Source organism: Galleria mellonella, unplaced genomic scaffold (genome assembly GCF_026898425.1).
Source record: "Galleria mellonella isolate WM207_F2 unplaced genomic scaffold, CSIRO_AGI_GalMel_v1 utg905, whole genome shotgun sequence".
NCBI lineage: Eukaryota > Metazoa > Arthropoda > Insecta > Lepidoptera > Pyralidae > Galleria > Galleria mellonella.
In genome coordinates this window covers 677,368-699,420 of record NW_026442174.1, presented here as the reverse complement: position 1 = coordinate 699,420, position 22,053 = coordinate 677,368, and the positions used below count along the sequence as shown (strand labels likewise).

Below are 22,053 nucleotides of genomic sequence, written 5' to 3'. Positions count from 1 at the left end.
AGCCAGTATCAATTGACTTCCTTAGTACTTGGATAGAATCTCTTTCGTGGGTATTTTTTTAATGGGTGATAATGGAATGGTAACCCTGCCTGCGCTATTAGGATACGCTGGCGGGGTATCAGTGAAGGATGATAGGTGAGGATGAAGCAAGTCAGTTGGCCCATCGTGACGAATTCAACAAGAATTGTTCACGATAGTTTCTAGGGGGATCCAGGTGGAGGTCGACCTAATAGGGCGGCGCTAGCAATGGGGCTGTCAAACTTCATTGCTAACAATCCCTTCCCCCACGCCCGTGGTTACTATTGGATATATGAAGTTCTTTTAAGGAAGATTTACAAGCTTCTTCAGCAAGGCTTACCTATGGAGAGCCCATAAGACTTCTAGGAGAATTTTTCGATAGCATTTTAGAAGGTTCTACTGATGTAACTGATTTTATAACACGTTTACATTTTTTGCTAAAGGAATTAAGCCTGTTGCTGCTTCTCATCATAGAAGTGACAAAATATTTATTTTCAAAGATCTTGCCACTACCAATTACGTATTCCTTCGTGAAAACGTATTGCTAATTAAAGGTAAAGTAGCTGTTTCTATTAATAGGTTGAAACCCGCCTACATTTTAAACGACCACATCACACTTAACAACAAAAACACAAATAATCCTGAAGCTAAACTACTAATTAATTCTGAACGTCGTGTTCGATTTCAAGATGTTTATCGCCCATAACCAGGTCTCAAAGGAGAGAGTGATGTAGACTACTAACCTCTTTCAAACTTATGTAGTTTTAGAAAAATTTATAGTGACGTGCTTGACAATTTCTTGTTTTTAGCGATTATGTTTAAAGTATTAGGATTTAATTTATTAAATAATACGCGCAGTGGTATTTTTAAGGGTCTATTGGAGTGATGAAAGTATGTCAGTTTACAATTATCGATCAACTACAAGTTTTTAATACAGCAATTACATAGCAAACACAGAAGACAAACAATATCAGTATTGCCATATATATTTTTCCATAGTCGTCCAAAATCACTATAGTTGTCATATGTAATTTGAAGTTATAACATCTATTTAAAAGTTTAACTTCAACACACTCCCTAACTTTTAAAATTTTAACACAACAAATTTATTAGTATTAAATATGACATCTTTACAAAAAATATATTCACATTTAGTACAAAAAAGGCCTTTTAAGAAACCACAAACTTTTTAAAATGATTTAACTTATGTGTACCAAGGGGTTTAGTTATCAGCCTTTTTTCAAATGAACTAACATGTTTTATATCTAGCTTACCAGCATCATACTTATCTTTAATATGATAATATCTTATATCAATATGCCATGAACATTTACTAAAATTTCCATTTCTAATCATGTCAATAGCTGCCATACTATCTACATACATGGTAGTTTTCATTTCTTTCCCCAATAATTCTTTCATTAATTCTTTTAAGAAAATTAATTCTTTAGAACAAGCTGCACTTATGAATTCACTTTCAGCACTAGACAGAGCTACAACAGATTGCTTTTGTGAACACCAACATATAGCAAAAATTATTATATATCCACTAGTACTTTTATGAGTATCAGGATCTCCACCATAACCTGCATCACAATAAGCAGTTAATTCTTTAATGTCTTCATTAACTGGAAATAAAATAGTATTCCCAAACACTGACTTCCTTTTTATTTAAAAGGATTATTTGCTCAGTAAAATGGATTATGAGATATTATATAATGTGTCTTACTGAGAAAACAACTTGTTGTAAAGGTTTTTCCAGTTTTCTACTACAAACACCAATTGAATATACCAACATCAGGTCTTGTTTTTACTGATAAATAGAGTAATGATCTGACACATTCCCTATATGGAAACTTTGGTTTTTCTTTTTTTTCCAATGAAAGTGTAGTAGTCTGTATCATAGGTGTAGATACTGGGCTAGCTTCTTCAATTTTATTTTTTTTTCGAAATATGTTCGTATGTATAAATCTTTTGACTTAGTTTTATATAATTTTTATTTCTTCCAATTCCATTCCTATGTATCAGATTGATTATTTATTGTTATTTCAAATTCCTGTTTTAATTTATTTAACAATTGTAAAGTTTTTATTAACAAAAATGCATTTATCTGATTTTAACTGAATTAAGCCATGTTTCTGTAGAACATTGGTAAAATATTCATTCCACTAGGCTGATAATTGCTTTAATTCATATAGTGCTTTGTTGAGTCGACAAATTCTACATTCTTAAAAATCCTCTAGTAAATACATTTGAATTTCTTCAGTCAAAATATGATTTAAAAAGGTTGTCTTGACATCAAATGTTTTTATGCTAAAATTTTTCTTAGCAGCTATAGCTAATATAACTCTTAAAGATGTTTCTCCTACTATGGGACCATACTATATACCTTCTATTATACAATCTATATAATAAATCTATATACCATCTATAGATTATAATCTAAAGATGATAGTTGTTTGAATCCTGGAGCAACCAATCTAGCTTTAAATTTCCTTTTTACATTTCTCTTTAAAATCCATTGACTGCTTATAATTATTTTTCATTCCAGTATTTTCTACATTCTTCATCTTTCATTCTTTATCTTCTTCATTTATTAGAGTCCAGGTTTTATTTTTACTTAAAGATCCTCTTTTATAGCTATTTTCCATTTTTCTTGATTAGCACCAGTTATGGCTTCTCTGTATGATAAAATACAGTAATTATCATACTGTTCATAATCCTTGAAATAAGATGGAGTTTTAATTGTTCTACCTGATCTTAGTTTTCTTGTTTTATTATTTACTACTCTCATTTCTTCAATTGCTTTATGTGGTTTATTTTTATTATTTTCAAGATTCACATTATTTTCATTATCAAATGTAATTTCTTCTTCCATAGGTTCTTGAATATCAATAGTATCTTGATTTGTATTTGTTACAGTAACAGTTTCTATTTCATATCATTAGTGTCCTTACCTGAATAGTCTGGAGATTCACAGTGACATTCACAATTTTTACGAAATTTAAATTAATGATTATTGTCATTCTCATTTTTTAGGACTATTGAAAGATTTATGTCCTTAAATTTACAACAACTTTTAAAGTTATAATTCACATATTCTACACCATTATCACATCAAAATTTATGAAATTTTTAATTCCATTTTGCTTTAACATCTAACATAGATGACATACTCCAAAATGATACCATTTTTATAGTTCCACTAGTGTTTTTTATATTTATTTACATATCAAAATTATAGTTATAAAACATTACACAAAGAGATACAAGAATGGTATGCTAAAAATTCAATCCATTCTTTTTCTTTTTTTAAATATACTATATGGCTTCTTTCCAGCCATGACCAAATATGTATTCTTTAAGAATTGTATTAACATCAGATTTATGGCATATAGGATATACATAACAAAAATTTTTAAAATAATTTAAAAAGGTTACAAAATATCTTTGATTATCCCAAGTTAGTGTATCAAAAGGTCCGCATACATCACTATGTATAATTTCTAGGGATCTAGATACTTTAGATCTTATAGTATTAAAAGGTTTTCAAATAAATATTCAAATCATTTTTATTAAATTTCATTCACACACACATAAACTATATTTTTAAGTTTATTAAATTGACAATATGACATGACTTAATCTGTGATGCCAAATATTAATAACTTTTTATTTTTATCAGTAGTCAAGGCACTTCAGTCTACAGCAATATCTAAATTAATATAAAATAGACCATTATTAGCTTTAAAACCTTTCATAATTAATACATTATCTTTACATATAGATACCTTGTTACCAAAAACATTTATATGGTACACCATGACTACATAACACCACCACTAACAGACAAAAGATTTTTAGACAATTCTGGTACAAGAAGGACATTTTGAAGATTTACCTTATTAGTGTTGATATTACCAATAGCAGTAGTTGTCTAGTTTCATTCTTCTTTGTCACTCCTATCTCTGATGACAGTGGTTTCGACATAGATAAAATGTTTTTCTTATTATTCTTGTGAGAAGATCTAGAGTCCAGAATGCAGTCAGTTGTATTTGAAGTGAAGAAAGATTGAGTAGCTAAAAATGTTGTCTTGTTATTTGAGGTATCATGCATTTTACTATATCTAATGAAACAATCTTTTTCATAATGATTATCCTTTTTACAAATTGGACAGTATTTTTTCTTCTTCATGAAATTCCAAGCAAAACATCCTGGTTTATTACATTTGTTTCTGCTTGAATTTCTTTTATTACACTGTGATACCGCTTCAGCTTAAAAAACAATATTTGTGTCACTTTCTTTGTGTCATATTTCCTCTGCTCTAAAGAGAATAATCAAATATTCCAAAGTTCTCTCATTTACAACTGTGGACTCCCATGCATTGATGAAATAGTTATATTTATTAATTAGTTATATTCTGTAAAGGACTTGTATTTGACATGATATCTTGAGTTTTGTCGAAATTTAAATTAAAGAATTTTAAGGGATTATGCATAAGTTGCTGTTGTCTCTCTTAAAAATATTGCTTAGTTTTTTTATACATTTCTGCTGAAGTTTTACAATTCATGATATGAACCAATACCTTTTTTTCGATTGTTTGTATAATATTTTCTTGTGCTTGTGCATCCGGTTTTTGCCATTTACTATCGACATCTTGTGCTGTCTACGTTTGGAATTTCTAAATTGCATGGGATCCTTCATTTGAGAGTTTTTCCACGGTGATCTTCGTTTTAGTTTTTACGGGCATAGGACAGCAATAAAGAATCTTCTTAGTGTATTTTACTGTTATTGTTTTTACGGCATTTACAACTTTTTATTACTCCCACTGGGCACATAATCTACTAGGATTTGGTTTCTTAAATAATACGCAATGGTATTTTTAAAGGTCTATTGGAGTGATGAAAGTATGGTAGTTTAAAATTATCAGTCAACTACAAATTTTTTAGAACACATACACAATTTTTTTTTTTTTAATTTATTCATGACCATGGATACAAGTCTTTCAGTCGCAGACATAAATGATATTTACAAAAAAAGGAATGTAGAACAAATTAATATATAAACGCAATTAACAATATTGATAACATAAAAAATTCTTAAACTTTATCTACACATACACAAACAATATCAGTGTTGCCATATATATTTTTCCACAGTTATCCAAAATCACTTCAGTTGCCATATGTAATTTGAAGTTATCTATTTAAAAAATTAACTTTAACATACGGATTTTTTTTTTGTGTCGCTACTTATTATATCACTGAATTTATTGATTGTAAATATTATTCATTATACCATCTTGTACTAAATCTTTCTTTCTTTCACTCCTTCTGATATTTATATATAACTAGTCTAGCCATAAATATTGTTACATAAAACTTTTCTCTTTTTCAACTTTTTAATTGTTTTTTAATTGTTTGAATTTGCAATACGTTTATTATTATATAAATATATATAAAAGCCAAAGGTGGCCATTTCGTATAGAATATTTTTTTTTAATTTTGCTGTCACTTTAATAAATATATAGGTATAAATTTATATATATATATATATATATATAATATGTCAATAACAAATTTTACATTGCTAGATTATATATTCGGCATAGTTTATTTAGAAGGTATGCAAGCAGGCTGTATCTGAATTTGATAGGGTTATACGGCTGTATAACATTTTCTATACACTGGCCTGCCATGAATTATAGCAAAAATAGTAACTGATAGTGTATCTTTAATCTTCTTTTTACTCTATTATATTTGCATAAGAAGAAAGAAGGCAATCATATTATTTACAGTTTTTATTTTATCAGTCCTTCTATATAATTCCATGTTCTTAGGTCGCAAACATGTCACATTGACAGTTTCGTCAAAGCTGTCATTACCTAATGTCAATTTGTCAACTTTGTCAAATTGACCAATAACAAGTAAACATGGCAGACTATGGCGTCTTGTGTAAAACTAGACATTTTCAGTATTTATTTCAATGATAATTTCTCTTAATTATTCTTAATCATTTAAGTTATTTTTAACGTAGATTTATTTTATTTAATATTATAAACATATAAATTTATATTTTACAACGACTTTCACTTCTACTTAAATATATAGCGCTTGGATTAGAAGTTCTATTATTTTATAACTCTATCCCGCGAATCTATGAATTCAATTTTCATACTTTGTTTAATATCTTTGATTCGCATTTATTGAATTTTATAAACAATGGAAGACGTGAAAGTATGCAGGTTGTGCTTAATCACGGACGTAAAAATGTATAATTTACAATCATATCCATTTGTAAATTACTTTGAATCTATAGTTGGAAATAATGTAAGTTTTGTTTATGTTTATTTATATTTGTATAAAATAATTTATTCTTGTGTTCCATCTCTAAGGGTATCCACTATACCCTTACTCCACTATGCAATAGCTTTATAAATAAACTATATATGTCACTATGTATTGTCACTAAAATAACTTTGATTCCTCTCTTTATCTGTTGCAAACTCTTTAAACTACAGTACAAGTTTTAGCATTTAATATATATGCTATTATAAATATAATTATTCTAGATATTCCAAATATAATTATATAGTAACTTATTTAATTTTTGAATACCTACTGCAATTGGTTAAATTTAAATTAAAAATTAATGTTTAGTAGGTACACTGAATACTGCATAAGGGTTTACTATCATAAGCATATTTATTTGTTATTTTTTTAAGTGAAATAACTTTATTTGCTATTTGCAGTCATTTAATTCAGTGGGAATGCCAGTTTACAGTTGCTATGAGTGCACAGCTCTTGCAAAAAAATACTATTATTTCAAGGAGCGATGCACAAGGGGACAAGCAGCTCTGTATGATATATTATGTAGATCTGGAAAGGTAAGAATTATCTTCTTCATCAGCTTGAAATAGCCCACTATTGGGCATATGATATTGGTGTATTTCATATTATTTTCAAAGGAGTCCTGGCCCATTAAAAAGTATATATGTACTCTTAAACATGTCTTTGTGAAATTTTGTTTACATCCTGTGGGTACCAGACAATTCTGATTTGGAAAGTATTTAAACTATTACATAATATTCCAAGAATAAGTTGCAATCCAAGTTAGAACCATTCTAAATTATATCAAGTTATTTATAAAAACATTGATAATTAATTAATTTGAGGATAATTTTATATTAGTTTCACCTATGTTTTTTTGATGGGTTTAAATGAAATCATAATCTTGTCTGCACTATCAATATATGTTGGCAGGACACATGTGAGACACAAGATGGATGAGAAACGGGTCAGGTAGTAGATTGTAACAAATTCCATAAGAATTAACCATGATAGTTTCCAGGGAGAACCATATGAAGGTGCATATTGCGAGCAATGAAGCTGTTAAATCCTGTTATTAAAAATCCCTTTCCCTGTATTTTAGCAGTTTATAACAATTAGTATAGGTGGGGTGAAATGATTGTTAGTAATGCGAGTTATCAGCCCCATTGTTAGCAATATATCCTGTCACCTCTACCTCTATGTGGTCCTTCCTGGGAATCATCATGGTGAATATCAGGTATGTACATTACAATAAGCTAATTAACCTGGATTTTCATCCTTATCTATTATCCCTCACTGATGCCCTGCCAGCATATATGACTAGTGCAGGTGGGGTTGCCATGCTATTATCAATCATAAAAAAAAACACATGGTATATATGCCTGGTTTCTTAACTAACATATTACACATTGCTTTGTATGCATGGATTTCAGAAGTAGGTAAACCAATGAATAGATCACTTTTAGATGGTACCTATATCAAATTAAAATATACATCAGTTTTTAAACCTCCAGGAACAACCACATACAATTTGCTGTAGTAGTTTTTGTGTGATGCTGGAACAAACATACAGGCTTTTATTGCTCCTTTTAAAACTCATACATACATACATATCTGTTATGCCTGTCTCCCATTAGGGTAGGCAGAAACAATGGAACGCCAAATGCTTCGATTCAAACAAACCTCTTTCGCTTCTTCCACATTCATCAATCTTTTAAAGCTCCTTACATTTTTTTTTAATATTTTACATATACAGACATCATCTAGTTACAATTTATGTTATTATTTAATATTTTTTTCAGATAACAAAGACTGATATTATGTGTGTAAACAGACATGAACTACACCTGCAGTCTAATTTAAACATTACAAAGTCTTTTGTGGTGGATGTCTTAATAAACTGTGACTTTAGTGAATTGTCAACCATAGATAACCCAGAGGAAATTAAGCAGGAACCATGTGTAGAAGAAACTGCACAACCATCCATAGTTAATATTGAAATTATCAAAAATGAAGAATCTTGTGATGTATTTTTATCACCAACAGTATCGTCTAGTGAAGACGATGAACCTTTATCTCTACATAAGAGTAAGGATAAAGAAAAAAAGAAAGGAAGGAAGAAGAAAAAGGCTGTGGTTGATAATTGGAATATACCTGATGTATGTACTAATAAAAACAGACATATATATATCGAAAAATAATAGAAAGGGCGTAGCATTGTGATATATTTGTGGGGGGAATGTTTGTTTAAAGTAATATGAACTAAATCTCTACTAATATTATAAAGAGGAAGTATTTTATTGTTCATTTGTAATGGATAAACTCAAAAACTGTTCAACCAATTTAAAAATTTTCTCTTATAGATATTTACATTGTCAGCAAGCAGTATAGACTATATATTCAAAAATTCTATTGACCCACACAAAGTTGGGCTGGGTCACTAGTTATAAATAAATATGATTATTGTTACATATGAAAAACAAGATATACTTATGAAGCTTTTAACTTTAAAATCTATGACCCTGTAATACTTATAAAGCTGAGTAACTTGCTCCAAAAAACACGTGTTGCATGCCATGTTACATGTTACAATGTATGTCACAGGAATAATTTTTACATATACCTACATTGTCTGTTTACATATACCATTGACTGTAACATTGCCAAATTCGTTTATCGTCATATAATATTCATCAATTGTTATTTTTTTTTTTTTTTTTTTTTTTTTATAAAATGCTTTATGCAGACCCATACACCTTGTGGGAGGTGAATTACTGTGGGATTGTGGGGGTGTACCCACTAAAAACCAGACGATATACCCTCGAGGTGCCATATGTCGGAGACATGGGTTCGCTTTCGCACTCACCACATCTCAGACGGCAGCGACCCGCCCCCAGATGGTAAGAACAGGTCTCCTCTCTCAAGATAGGGTGGATGGCGTGCTCACCCTACCACTCGGAGGATGCGCCGGTATATTAGCACATCCCCCAGGACCATTGGGACAATACCTTCCCACAGGTATCACCCCGGCCCTAGTGGGGAAGGAGGAGGGGCGGAACTGGGCGCGCCCCTCCTTCTGCGTCTGACTCGTCTGCGGCGGATTGACGGTGCGAAAGTGGCACTCTCCCGCTCCCTTTCCGCCGCCTCCTTCTGCGACATGACGGCGTCGCAGAAGGCGAGCATCGCTTCCCACGATCTCTCACTAACCACGGCGGGCAAGATCGGTTTCATTGGCATACGCTGGGCACAGCGTATGCTCCGCCGTGTCCTGGTCCGCTCCACAAGCATGGCACTCCTCCGTCGGCTCCCTGCGCGCGACATGACACAGATATCGCCCAAAGCACCCATGCCCGGACAGTATCTGTGTCATCCTGAAGGTCAGCGGCCTTCGCTGCCTATCCATCCACTTCTTAAGAAGTGGACGGATAGCCTCGACGGTCCTTCGGCCGGCGATGGATCGGCCAGCCGCTGTTCCCACTATCGAATGTGGTACTTCCGCAGCGCAACTTCCAAAGGCTCGGCACCCTGGCGCCTCCGCTCTGCACGCCACTCATAGACCGACGCACAGGCATTGGCCTCCAAGTCCCAGGGCGGCGATCACACACGCCGCCTCCGTGGAGATAACCGCGTATAATGCGGATTGCCATGGCCCTATGTGGCCTGTTTAAACAAGCCACATTTTGCCTGCTCAGGGCCCTATTCCATATTGAACAGGGCTTTTAGAACTTTAAAATCTGGATGACCCAGCGACTGTCTAAGTCAAGCCCTAAGTACCTCATACGACCAATCTCTGGCCATGAAAAGCATAGTACCTCCGACTTCTCCAGCGCCACATGGAGCCCAAGGCGATGCGCACGACCGACGACGAGTGCCACGTTTGCCGTGACAAGACGGGCAGCTTCCCTGTAAGTCCTCCCCTTGGCAACAACAAGTGTGTCATCTGCATAGCAGACAACATCGCTGCCGGAAAGTAGAGCACCCCGCAAGTTCCAGTCATACCCGATACAAGATCAGCACCGACCACACCACGCTGATCTCCCTCGACGTAATGTCCCATGCTATCCTACATTACGTCCCGTTTGATGATATTTTAGTGCCTCCCTAATGCACGCAAATGGCAGAGTGTTGAAGGCATGTCGAGCGACACCGCCAACCACCCCATTCATCCGAGAGAGCCCGAACACGAGCGACGGCATCGTAGACACGCCAAATTCCTCGGACTGAGGCCGGGACCTACTTGGGACATATATTCTTTCAAACAGCTTGCCGACCTCCCCCAGTAGTACTATGGGACGGAATGCCGAGGGTGCAATGGAAACTGCGGGGTGCCGCTCCTTCAGTAAGAGGACCACTCTATCTTCCACTCGTCGGGAAATCGTCCCGTCTCCAGGCACCTGTCGAACAGGTCCCGGAGACGGTCCCCTAGGGCGCCCAGGGCCAGGACTAGAACGCGGCCGGGTATTCCATCAGGCCCCGGGGCGGTGTTTTTCGCCCGGAGCCTATCCACAGCCGCTGCAAACTCCTCCTGGGAGACTCTCGTGGCCCCTACAACTCCGGCACCACTAACCTCATGGCTCCGCGGTAACATGGGAGGGGGTGTAAACTCCGGCTGCGCTGGGAAAAGCGCAGCCAGTAATCAATTGTTACCTGCATCTATAACATTAATTATATACCTAGGAACCCAACGGGGCTTCCGAAACGGATGTAGCACCGGTGGTGCCGAGGAAACGAGGCCGTCCGAAGAAGTCCGAAACGCAGCCGAAGCCGCGGAAAGCCCGCCGCGCGCTCAACGCTGAGGGTATACCGTCTGACGAGGATGACCTGGAACAGTACGTTACTGTTATAAAACTAACGGTAATTATATTTTCTTGTTAAACCAACTTTTTTTTATATTGTAGTATAAACAAGATTTCCAAAGAGGGTAGATGTAGGCAGGCGGCCGGTCGTAAAACTATAAGCCAAATCTTTTTGTAATATGGATAAAAAACATATTACGCCGACCCTAAATAATAATTGGGATAAGGCTAGGAAGATGATGATTGTAGTATCAAAAAAAATATTTTGGCATTAAAAATATATAATCTACAGTATATTAATAGATATATAAGACATGTATACGAGATCCCTTCGTTTAGTAACACCTATTCATTCTTCTAAAGTCTATTCCTATTCTTTCACTATCCAAGCAATCTGTCTCTGGAATTCGTTACCTCTTTCCATTAGATCAGCGCAATCTCTTGCCTCGTTCAAAAGGCAGGGAAGATCTCATTTCCTATCTCTCTATTTTACCTTGATGTTTACTACATGTTATTTACCTTGATCTATTTAGTATATTTTATTTATATTATACATATATGTTTATGTATTGTAATCTTATTTTTGTATAAATGATATTTTGCATTTTATTTGGTTGGTTGTCTGTAAGAGATTGCTTTTAGTAATAAGGCCGCCTTTTGTATATGCACCACCAGAGGGAGACTTTGTACAAAAGTCGTTTGCTTGGGCACTTCTGTCCCGTCCGTGTTTCTGTCATGAAACAGTTGTTTGCATGGCTGTTTCGGTTTGGAGGGTGAGATATGGCAGTGAATTTACTGGGTACAAAGCAATAACACCTGGTCCTCAGGAATGGCAACACATGGACGGTATCATGAGCGAAACAGTATACTCTGTTATGTCCATAGTATTGCTCATGTCTATAGGCGATGGTTACCACTTTTTATCAGGTGGGCCGTCAGCTTGTTTGCCAGTCTAAGTTGCATAAAAAAACTCACATTCTCCTAGAAATGTATACAACATTTCTATTGTACGCAATAAAGAGTTTATTATTATTATTATACATACTTATAAAATAAATTAATGTCTGTATGTATTTTGAACAGGAACAAGAGCAGATAGACGAGATAACCAAACGTCAGGAGTCATCCAACTATTTGAACGCGCCGTACCGCTGCGAGCTGTGCTATAAAGGATTCATAGAAACCCGCGCGTGGAAACACCACCTCAGTAAGCACGACCCCGTAAGTAGCAACCTTTTATAACCTTTTTAGCCAAATTCTCATTATATACTGTGACAAGCTGTATCCCGCAGCTACGTCTGCGTGAATCATTACATAAAGTATCCTATATGCTAAGTTAGTATATAACCTATCCGTGTAAGGGGGGAGGGATTGTTGGTAATGCGGACTACCAGTCCCGTTGCTAGCAATATAACCTGTCATGTTGACCTCCTGGAAACCATCATACTGAATTCCAAGTGTATTCATCACGACGGGATAACTGACCTTCCTTTTCATCCTCACCTATCAGCCCTCACTAGTAGCTCGCCAGTGTATACCATTAGCGCAGGCGAGGTTACCATTATCATCCATTCAATTCAAATCCTTTCATTAGTTTTTCCGTGAAAGAGTAATAAACATTCATTCATTCCTCTTTACAAACTATCGCATTATATTATTAAATATATTATGTACAAAAAAGTAATAATTTGTACCAGTTGTCTGGTACTCATAATGCGATTAGTTACTTAGTTTGTAACTAGATGGCGTTGTGTAAATTAATTTAGTAATTTTTATTGTAATTCTCACTAATAATTGCAAAGAGATTGAAGTATCTATGGTTTTTTTTTAAACTTATTCTTCATTCATCATTATTATCATCATATTCTGTTGCTGAACACAAGCCTCCCCTTAGGGGGATTTTGCCGATAATTGCCACTCTTGGCAGGCAGACGTTGCTGGGACGCTTAGTCTTCATTAATTTATAAGTTTTTGTTTTCTTTTTCTTTAGTCGGCCGGTGACATAGAATGCGTCGTTTGCAAGTTCAGGTTCAAAACGAAGCGCACCTTGCAGAAACACGCCGCGAATCACGAGAAGAAGTACGCCTGTAAGTCGTGCCCCTACGTATCGAAGACAACGTAAGTGTTTTTAAAGTGCAAAGTTATCAGAGAGAGCTCTATACTCATGTTTCAAATATAAAGTATAATAAATAATAGATTATTAGTAATTTAGTCTAACAGCCACATAGCTAGCAATATACTTTATCAGGTCGACCTCCTCGCGGTTCCCTCTGGAAACCATCGTGATTGATTTACTATTAAATTCGACACGATAGACTAACTGACCTGCTTCTTCACCTATCATCTCTCTTTGGTGCCCCGCCAGTGTATGCCGATAGCGATATAACTGTGAGTTTATATAATACTTAATATTCCAGAACTCAGGCGAAGCAGCATCAAAGGTGGCACAAAGGCGTCACCTACAAATGTCAGTACTGTGATGAGGTTTCCACGTAAGTTCTCTTATCTACTTTTAGCCTGTGACCACATTAACAGCTCGTTGTACTGTGTTTAGTATGAAAGGGTCAACATTTTTGTTGTTTCTCGATTCATAAAAATAAATAAAAATTAGTTTTAAGACTCACAATTAAAACCCCTTCATATTATACTACTGTCGTGTGGTCCCAGCATAGATTAGGCCACCCCTTCCTTTCCCTTGGGTGTCGTAAGAGGCGACTAAGGAGGGCGAGGGATGGGCAGCAGTGTCCATCTTGAAACATCACCAAAGCCTAACTGCGTTGCTAATCCGCCTACCAAGCGTGACAACTACTGGCAAAACGCCCCAAGGCTTCTGTTCAGCAGTGGACGGTTAAAGGATAATATGATGATATGATACACCACTTAGACTAATAGGTCAGTTTTGAAATTTTAAGTGATTTTTTTCTTCCCCAGCAAAGGATTCTTTTTTATAATTATTTTTGTTGAAATTTATGCGAGCCAGTAAGACATGTAAATTTACTTCAAATTTCGAATCAATAGCATTTGTGGTTGCTGAAATATAACGCTGTTGAAACGGAGATAATACTTTTAATATGCAATGAGAGGATTTTAGAATGGAAAACTACAGAAAAGATGAGGAGACAGACATTAGCAAAAATGTATTTGAATGTAAAAACAATATGTTAAAAAGATATATAAATTTCGAATGACAATAAGAATATAAAAATGTAGCAAGGAGTTCGCTACAGCTGTAATAGATAAACGGACAAAGACGCACCATAAGGGGTTCCTTTGTTTCTTTTTGGGCACGGAACTCGGGAAACGTTATCTTTCATTCTAACTATTTAAATTTAGAACGCGGAATCATATGTTTACAATTTTGCACGCAGATTTTGCATTTTAATCCATAGTCACAAATACATAGTCGCAAAAAAAAAAAACATTCAAATTAAGAACTTACCTTTTGGAGGTGGTTTAAAAATATGATTATATGCTGGCAGTAAATGGACATCGTACTTGAGCCACGTGCGAATCAAACACCCGTCGGAGTTCATCTGCGGCGTGTGCGGCTACTCGTTCGTGAGCAAGCTCGGCCTCGCCATGCACAAGACCATGATGCACAAGGAACAAGCGGTCAGTACTCTGCCACTACTCGTGAAGGAGGAGGGTGGCGCTCTCTGGTGTTAACAGTTCTTAGACCTTCCTTCGCTATCCTTACGCGTGGTCCTCCGAAGCAGCAGGACATCTCTTCTTTCATGTCTTCTTCTTTGAATGATAGACTGTATCCATCATTCTTTTGATATCTGGGTCCCCTTTACATTCAAGTGTGGTAAGTAAGATATAATCAAAAATCAAATTCCTACTATTGACCCCAATAATATAAAAAATCCACTAACTAATTTTGTTCCCGGCTTTATCCGCGTTACCGGGATAATATTTTTTTAACGAAAGAGCCACTCCTTCCTCTTTCGTGAGTATCTTAAGAGACGACTAAAGGAACTTAATGGGCTGGGCAGCAGAGACCTTAAAACATCACCAAAGTCTAACTACGACAGGCAAGCCCCCTGCCCATGTATGGCAACTATTGCCCAACCCCCTCTTATGAGGAAGACCCATGTTCAGCAGTTAGTGACTGATATGATCTATCTCTATGAATATATATTTATTTATCTATATATGTAGGTATATTGTATGTATATGTGTATGTATATGTATGTGTGTATTTGTACTATAAAATATCATCTAATTAATTTAATTTTGTCTGTTTAAAAATTGTACACCGCTCTATCCGCTGACATTGATGCTCCTTTCCACTTTGGGTGTTGCTGGAAGAAAACTTTATCAGAGTTAAGCTCGCTATATATTATATAACTAATGTGTACAATAAAGTATTAAATAAATAAATAAATAATGAATAATTAAAAAACCGATATTAAGAAATAAAAAAAAAACTCACATTTATAACTTTTAAATTGACTAGCTTTTTCCCGAATTTCTCCGCGTGCATCTGTTAGCGTATAAACTACCTATACACCAAATTTCACTGAAATCTATGTAGCCATTTAAGTGTTATTAACAAACATCCTAATATCTTTTTATAATAGCAAAAAGAGCAAGAAGAGAACGGCGACAACGAAGGAGAAACACAGTATTGCAAAGAGTGTGACGTGAAGTTCGTATCATTGGAGGCATTCAAGAGGCATATGGTCACATCCGCCAAGCATGCGCAGAGCACCAACTTCAAGTGAGTACCCGTATGATATTTATGTTTCGGTCGATTCGCCTTTTTGTATGATTAAATTTTAAAGCCTTTATTTATTAACCGTGTATTACATAATTGATAGTTATGCTGCGTAACAGTCGCTGGGTCAACATGTTCTTTTGTTTTGAAGGCCTCCTCCAGCGTCTTCCATTTTTCGATCTATCCCTTACTGTCCTCAGCCATAATGTACCCACAAAACTTGATATCATCTTTTATATTCTTTTTCCGTAACGGCAACATTGTTGAGAGCACTTTTTAAATAATCAGATACATTGCATATTCTTAATATTTTAATTGAAATATGACAACATATCGGATGTTGTCATATTTCATTAGAAATGATCGTAATTCAGTGTATCTATACGAGGGTTAAACTGAAAGTCCTTAGAAAATAAAAAACTGATTAAATTAGCAAATTTTTACCTTTATTTTATCTTTTTAAAATAGTGTCCATTCATGTCAATACATCGCTGCAATCGATAGAACCACTGAGAAAAGCACTTTGCCCACTCGTCCTTAGGGATCTCTTCGACGGCCTTCTGACACATAGCCACAGCTTCCTCGGCGTCCATAAAATGTTTTCCTCGAAGTTTTTCTTTTATTTTTCGGAATAAATAAAAATCGCAAAGTGCGAGGTCGGGGCTATAAGGCCGATGACCCAGTAGTTCTACGTCTGAGGTCGCCAAATAATCGATCGTTTACCTGATGGTGTGCGACGAAACATTGTCGTGGTGAAGGAGGATCCTACTGCGAGGTCGTTTCTCACGCACTTTTTCTAAAACACGTGGCAAATAATTGTTACTGTATCACTCTGCAGTAACTGTTTTTCGATTCTCTAAAACAATTGTCGCGTCCTGTCCTTCCAAAGAAAGAGGCCACCATCTTTTTTCCCACGCTTCGACCTCTCTTCACTTTAGTTGGCAACTCCTCGGAACACCCACTGAGCTGACTGTTCTTTATTTTCGGGATCATAACAGTAAATCCAATTTCGTCTCCCGTAACTATGTCAAACCCAGATATTGAGTCACCACCGTTAAATCTCTTATGCATTTTACGGCACCAATCAACACGACGGAGTTTTTGAGCCTTGGTCAAATTATGAAGTATCCACTGGGCACAAAGCTTCCTGACCGCCAAATCTTCATGGAGGATTTTGTACATTTGACTCATACCAATCCCTAAGCTTGCTCGGATTTGCTAATAGGTCACTCGTTTGTCAGTCTCTATCATACGCCACACAACACTGATGTTATCTTCAGTCGTCGCCGTAGAAGGCCGTCCCGCACGCACATCATTGGTGAGGCTAGTGCGATCATCTTAAAACTCATTAAACCAGTTGTGAACAGTGGCACGAGACGGGGCTTCATCGTGAAAGGCCAATTGTGGTCTATCATAACTTTCTTGTTGATTTAGATGACATAGAAAGTCATAAAAAATATTCGCACGAAAATTTTTTCGTGTTAAGTTCGTGTACAGACTATTTTCAATTTGCCGCCAAACCGTAAAACAAATGACATACGAATAAATTATATACTCATTGTTATTCGTAAAGAGTTCCATATTCAAAGTTTTAACGATTTTTTTTTATTATATGGCTTTCAAGTAGCTAGTTCTAAAAAAATCAGTGTAGCCCTCGTATGTGTATTATATTATCGTAGATTATATAGATAGAGCATCGAGCCTCGAAAACGGGTCAACTATTTGTCAGCTAATTATCGAATTATTGACTGGTATTTTTTATCAGAGTTTTATATACATACGCATGAAATGTGTCTTGAGGTATTGTTTAATGAATAAAATGAGTGATTTGGGCATTAAAATGATGTGTAACGTGTCGGGCGCGGTGTCGGGCGCAGCACGGGCTGCCGCGTGTGCGGCGAGCGGCTGGAGAGCGCGGAGGCGCTGCGGCTGCACCACCGGCGGCTGCACGCGCGCCGCCGCCCGCGCAACTACGGCAAGAAGCCCGCGCCGCACCGCTGGCCCGCGCCTTGCGACCACGTGCGTACACGCGCCCACATACTTTTTTTTATACAACTTAGAATGGCAAACAAGCTGACGGCCCACCTTCATGCAAAGTGGTAACCGTCGCCTATACACATGTGCAGTACCATGCACTTAAACGGAGTATACTGTTTCGCCCGTGATACCCCCCCATGCGTTGCCATTCCTGAGGACTCGGGTGTTATTCCTCTGTACCCTGTTAATTTACGCCGTATCCCACCCTTCAGACCGAAACACAGCCATGCAAACACAACTGCTTCACGGTTGAGACACGAATGGGACAGAGGTGTCCAAGCTAACGACTTTTGTACAAAGTCTCCCTCTGGTACATGTGCAGCGGCGCGTTAACATATTTTAATTATAAAAGTTTTTTTTTTTTTTTTTAATAACTACAGCTTAACTTACGTATAATTAGACCGAAAATGCTCAACTAGTTTCGGAATCAATTCTTGATCCTTAATCATAAGTGACTGTGACGCGAACACGAGCCTGTCAGTCAGGTTCGCGCTCGCTCGAAACTAGTCGAGCTTTTTCGATCTAATTATACATAAGTTAAACCGGTAGTTATTAAATTAGAAACACTTTAATAATTGAATGCTTATGAAACATTTAACAATGAAATTAAAGTGTTTTGTCTCTTTCTTTTCCCCAATCTATAAATTAAAAAGAAAATAACGAAATAGTGTAAAAGTTAAAATACGTTTATACGATATTCAATTATTATGAATAAGAGGGTAATACCGTAAATAGTCAAAGATTGGGCATTTCAATACCATAAATGGACTGCTGTAATCAGAGACTGTACACTTTAATACCATAAATGGACTGCTGTAATCAGAGACTGTACACTTTAATACCATAAGTGGACTGCTGTAATCAGAGACTATACACTTTAATACCGTAAATAAACTGCTATAGTGACCTAGTAGCTGTAGCACAGGTTTTCCTAGTTGAGCCATCAGTCTCCACAATATATTCATTGAGTACTCTTAAGTAAATAGTTTGTTCATACAGTATTGTAGAGAATGAATAAATATTTTTGAACTTTGAATTTTCGATTTTTTATAATTAGATTCGTTAATTGATTGCTATAATTAGAAACTCACCCATAGTGTTCGGAGGAGATACCAAATGCGCGTGAATACTGGACGCACTTCCGGCGGGCGCACCCCGACAAGAAGTACCCCATACAGAAGAATTACATTTGTGACATCTGCGGCAAGGGATTCCGGGTATGTGTATTTTATAGCGACGTACGCACACACATTTATACACACGCAGGCTTGCATACACACACATATGCACGCACGCATGTACACACGCACACACTATTAATTATATTTAATATGTATGTGACAACGATATCCTAATTTCAAGTGGATATTTTTTTTATTCGTGGTATAAAGTGTTATGACAAAGGATGCATAAAGTCACCATAAATGTTGCTCTGTGCCATTTTGGTACGAAATCCTAATATAGGTGAATTGACAACCTCTTTGGGAGTGATCGATGGCCTCTGGCTAAAGACTAATAAATTAAAAAAAAAAAGTTATTTCAAAGTGGTTTAAAAATAGCGAACGTGTGTGCAGGGCAACGCGTTCCTGGTGTACCACAAGCGCACGCACTCGGAGGAGCGGCAGTTCTCGTGCCCGCAGTGCGGCAAGGCCTTCCACAACCGCACCAACCTGCACATGCACCTCAAGACGCACTCCGACCTGCGGCCCTACCCCTGCGCGCTCTGCCTCAAGGCCTTCAAGTCCAAGGGCGCGCTCGACCGCCACTTCAGGGTACGGATATACCTTCAGCATTACCATGCATGCAGGTGGCTTGAGATAGTACCTCATGTTAGTCCATAGAGGAGGCCTAAGTTCAGCAGTGAACAGATAACAGCTGTTATGATAATGATGATGATCATTACCGTACACATAATTGTGAAAGTGGGTTTGTTTGTCGTTTTTTTTACCACAAAAGTGGTAAACAAGTATACAGCCCGTCTGATGGTAAACAGTAACTATGTAGTAACCTGTAGACGCCTGCAATACTAGGGGTGTCGCATGCGCATTGCCGATTCTGAAAAAACTTTAATATACCCTTTTTGAAGAACCCCATACTGTAGTAGTCTTAAGAGAAAACCTCAGCAGGGAGTTTATTCCACAGCCTGAGCGTTCGTAGAAGAAAATTTCTCTGAAATTGCACTGTATGTGATGATTTGATGATCCAGAGGGAGACTTTATACAAAAGTCGTTTGCTTGGGTACCTCTGTCCCATTCGTGTTTTTACTGTGAAGCAGTTGTGTTTACATGGCTATGTTTCGATTTGAAGGGTAGGATATGGCGTGAATTTACAGGGTACAGAGGAATAACACTTGAATCCTCAGGAATGGCAACGCATGGGGGGTATCATGGGCGAAACAGTATACTCTGTTGTGTCCATGGTACTGCTCATGTCTATAGGCGACGGTTACTATTTTCCATCAGGTGGGCCGTCAGCTTGTTTGCCATTCTAAGTTGTATAAAAAGAAAATTTTACTGTATAGTGTCTTTCTTGTTTATATTTATAATAAGTTTAGTATTGTAATGTATGTTATGCGTATCCGGCAGAGCCACACGGGCGTGAAGCCGTACTCGTGCGAGGTGTGCGGCAAGGCGTTCGGGCAGTCGAACAGCCGCAAGCTGCACGTGCGCACGGTGCACCTCAAGCAGCCCGCGCCCTACCTCAGCCGCGCGCGCCAGGACCGCCTCGAGCGCCGCTCCCGCCTCGCCGCCAAGGACGTGCAGCCGGACGCCGCCTTCTACTGAGCCCGGGGGAGAAGGGAATCTACTATATCAGGTCGACCTTCTCGTGGTTTCCCCTGGAAACCATCGGGATTGATGGATTATTGTTAGATTTGTCACGGTGGGCTACCTGACCTGCTTCATCCTCACTTGTCATCTCTTATTGGTGCCCCGCCAGTATATACCGAAAGTGCAGACGGTGTTGCCATTCCATTAGAAAAATACACCAGGAGGTCGACCTTCACACGATTCCCCTTAGAGACCATCGTCATTAACTGAGGCCTATAAAATCAAAGACAGCTGAATCCAAGTCTATCAAATGTTCAGAAAACTACAGAAACTAATATTTTGTCAAACATATGGAATGATATTTTAAATCAGATTGAAAAAAATTTTAGTATTAGTAATAATTTGAACTTGAATTAATAGAACTCCTCCTATATTTGAACACAGAGTGAAAATGAAATAGATTTTATGGCGTTTAGCTACCTTTAATTTTATAGACCTCAGTTCTTATTGAATTAGTTACCACGGGCCAACTGGCCTGCTTTCATTCTCGACTATCATCTCACTAATGTCCTGCCAGTTTATACCGATAGCAGAGATGGGATCAATTCATTTTCACCCATCAAAATAAAAAGTAAATAAACACTTATAACCTCGTTTTAACGTAGCATGAAAAAGCAATTAATAAACCAGTACAGTGCTGGCTGCACTGCTGAAAATGGAACTTTCGGTTGACCCCATTCATGGATCATATTGTCTATACTATAGACAATATGGACTCTATAGAATAATAAATGGATGAAAATGGATTCGTAATCTGCTATCGGTATACGTCGGCAGAGCAACAATGAGAGATAATAGTCGAGAATAGAAGCGGGCCAGTTAACCTATCGTGACGAATACAATAAGAATTAATCACGATGGTTTGATGAGCAAATATAAATTCGCTCAGAATAATGTGATCACATGTTGAGCTATTATAAAAAAAAGTATACAATTGGATCGAGTCAAGCAGAGAACATCTCATATGGATACATCCCATTTTGTGTGGCTGTTTTTTGTGTAACTACATACAATTGTGTTCATGCCAGAAACTTACCTAACATCTGAATTGTCTATTTTCAATATTAAAAAGAGTTTAACTACTGAATTAAAAATTGTTATTATTGCATTAAGATGCATATTGTATTGTACGTTTATATAACAGGCATATTATATATACCATCAAATTCGTAGCCTGTCATCTGAATAATATAGCCCGCCATTATGGACAGGCGAACCTTTGCTCTGGGCGTAGTGCCAATTTTTGCACGGGTCATTCCTGTTTGTATAAGGAAACAAAGCAAATAGAACTAGAATTTGAAACATTCCTTTTTTTTTTTAATTTA

At 36.8% G+C, this 22,053-nt stretch overlaps 1 protein-coding gene across 3 annotated transcripts in view; it reads left to right on the top strand.

Annotated features, from left to right (window-relative positions):
• Positions 1 to 22,053, top strand: part of LOC113510769 (zinc finger protein 182-like) — a 27,203-nt gene extending 5,150 nt beyond the window's left edge. For 2 of the 3 annotated variants that reach the window (XM_052902504.1, XM_052902503.1), the window contains 12 exons: positions 6,770 to 6,904; positions 8,150 to 8,506; positions 11,025 to 11,201; positions 12,227 to 12,364; positions 13,134 to 13,261; positions 13,561 to 13,635; positions 14,623 to 14,755; positions 15,727 to 15,866; positions 17,741 to 17,882; positions 18,998 to 19,117; positions 19,475 to 19,672; positions 20,486 to 22,053. In XM_052902504.1, the coding sequence (XP_052758464.1) occupies positions 6,788 to 6,904; positions 8,150 to 8,506; positions 11,025 to 11,201; positions 12,227 to 12,364; positions 13,134 to 13,261; positions 13,561 to 13,635; positions 14,623 to 14,755; positions 15,727 to 15,866; positions 17,741 to 17,882; positions 18,998 to 19,117; positions 19,475 to 19,672; positions 20,486 to 20,683 (1,923 nt within the window). In that variant the 5' untranslated portion in view covers positions 6,770 to 6,787 and the 3' untranslated portion in view covers positions 20,684 to 22,053. Of the gene's footprint in view, positions 1 to 5,931; positions 6,348 to 6,769; positions 6,905 to 8,149; positions 8,507 to 11,024; positions 11,202 to 12,226; positions 12,365 to 13,133; positions 13,262 to 13,560; positions 13,636 to 14,622; positions 14,756 to 15,726; positions 15,867 to 17,740; positions 17,883 to 18,997; positions 19,118 to 19,474; positions 19,673 to 20,485 lie in introns of those variants that run through there. The other variant, XM_052902502.1, reaches the window with a different exon arrangement.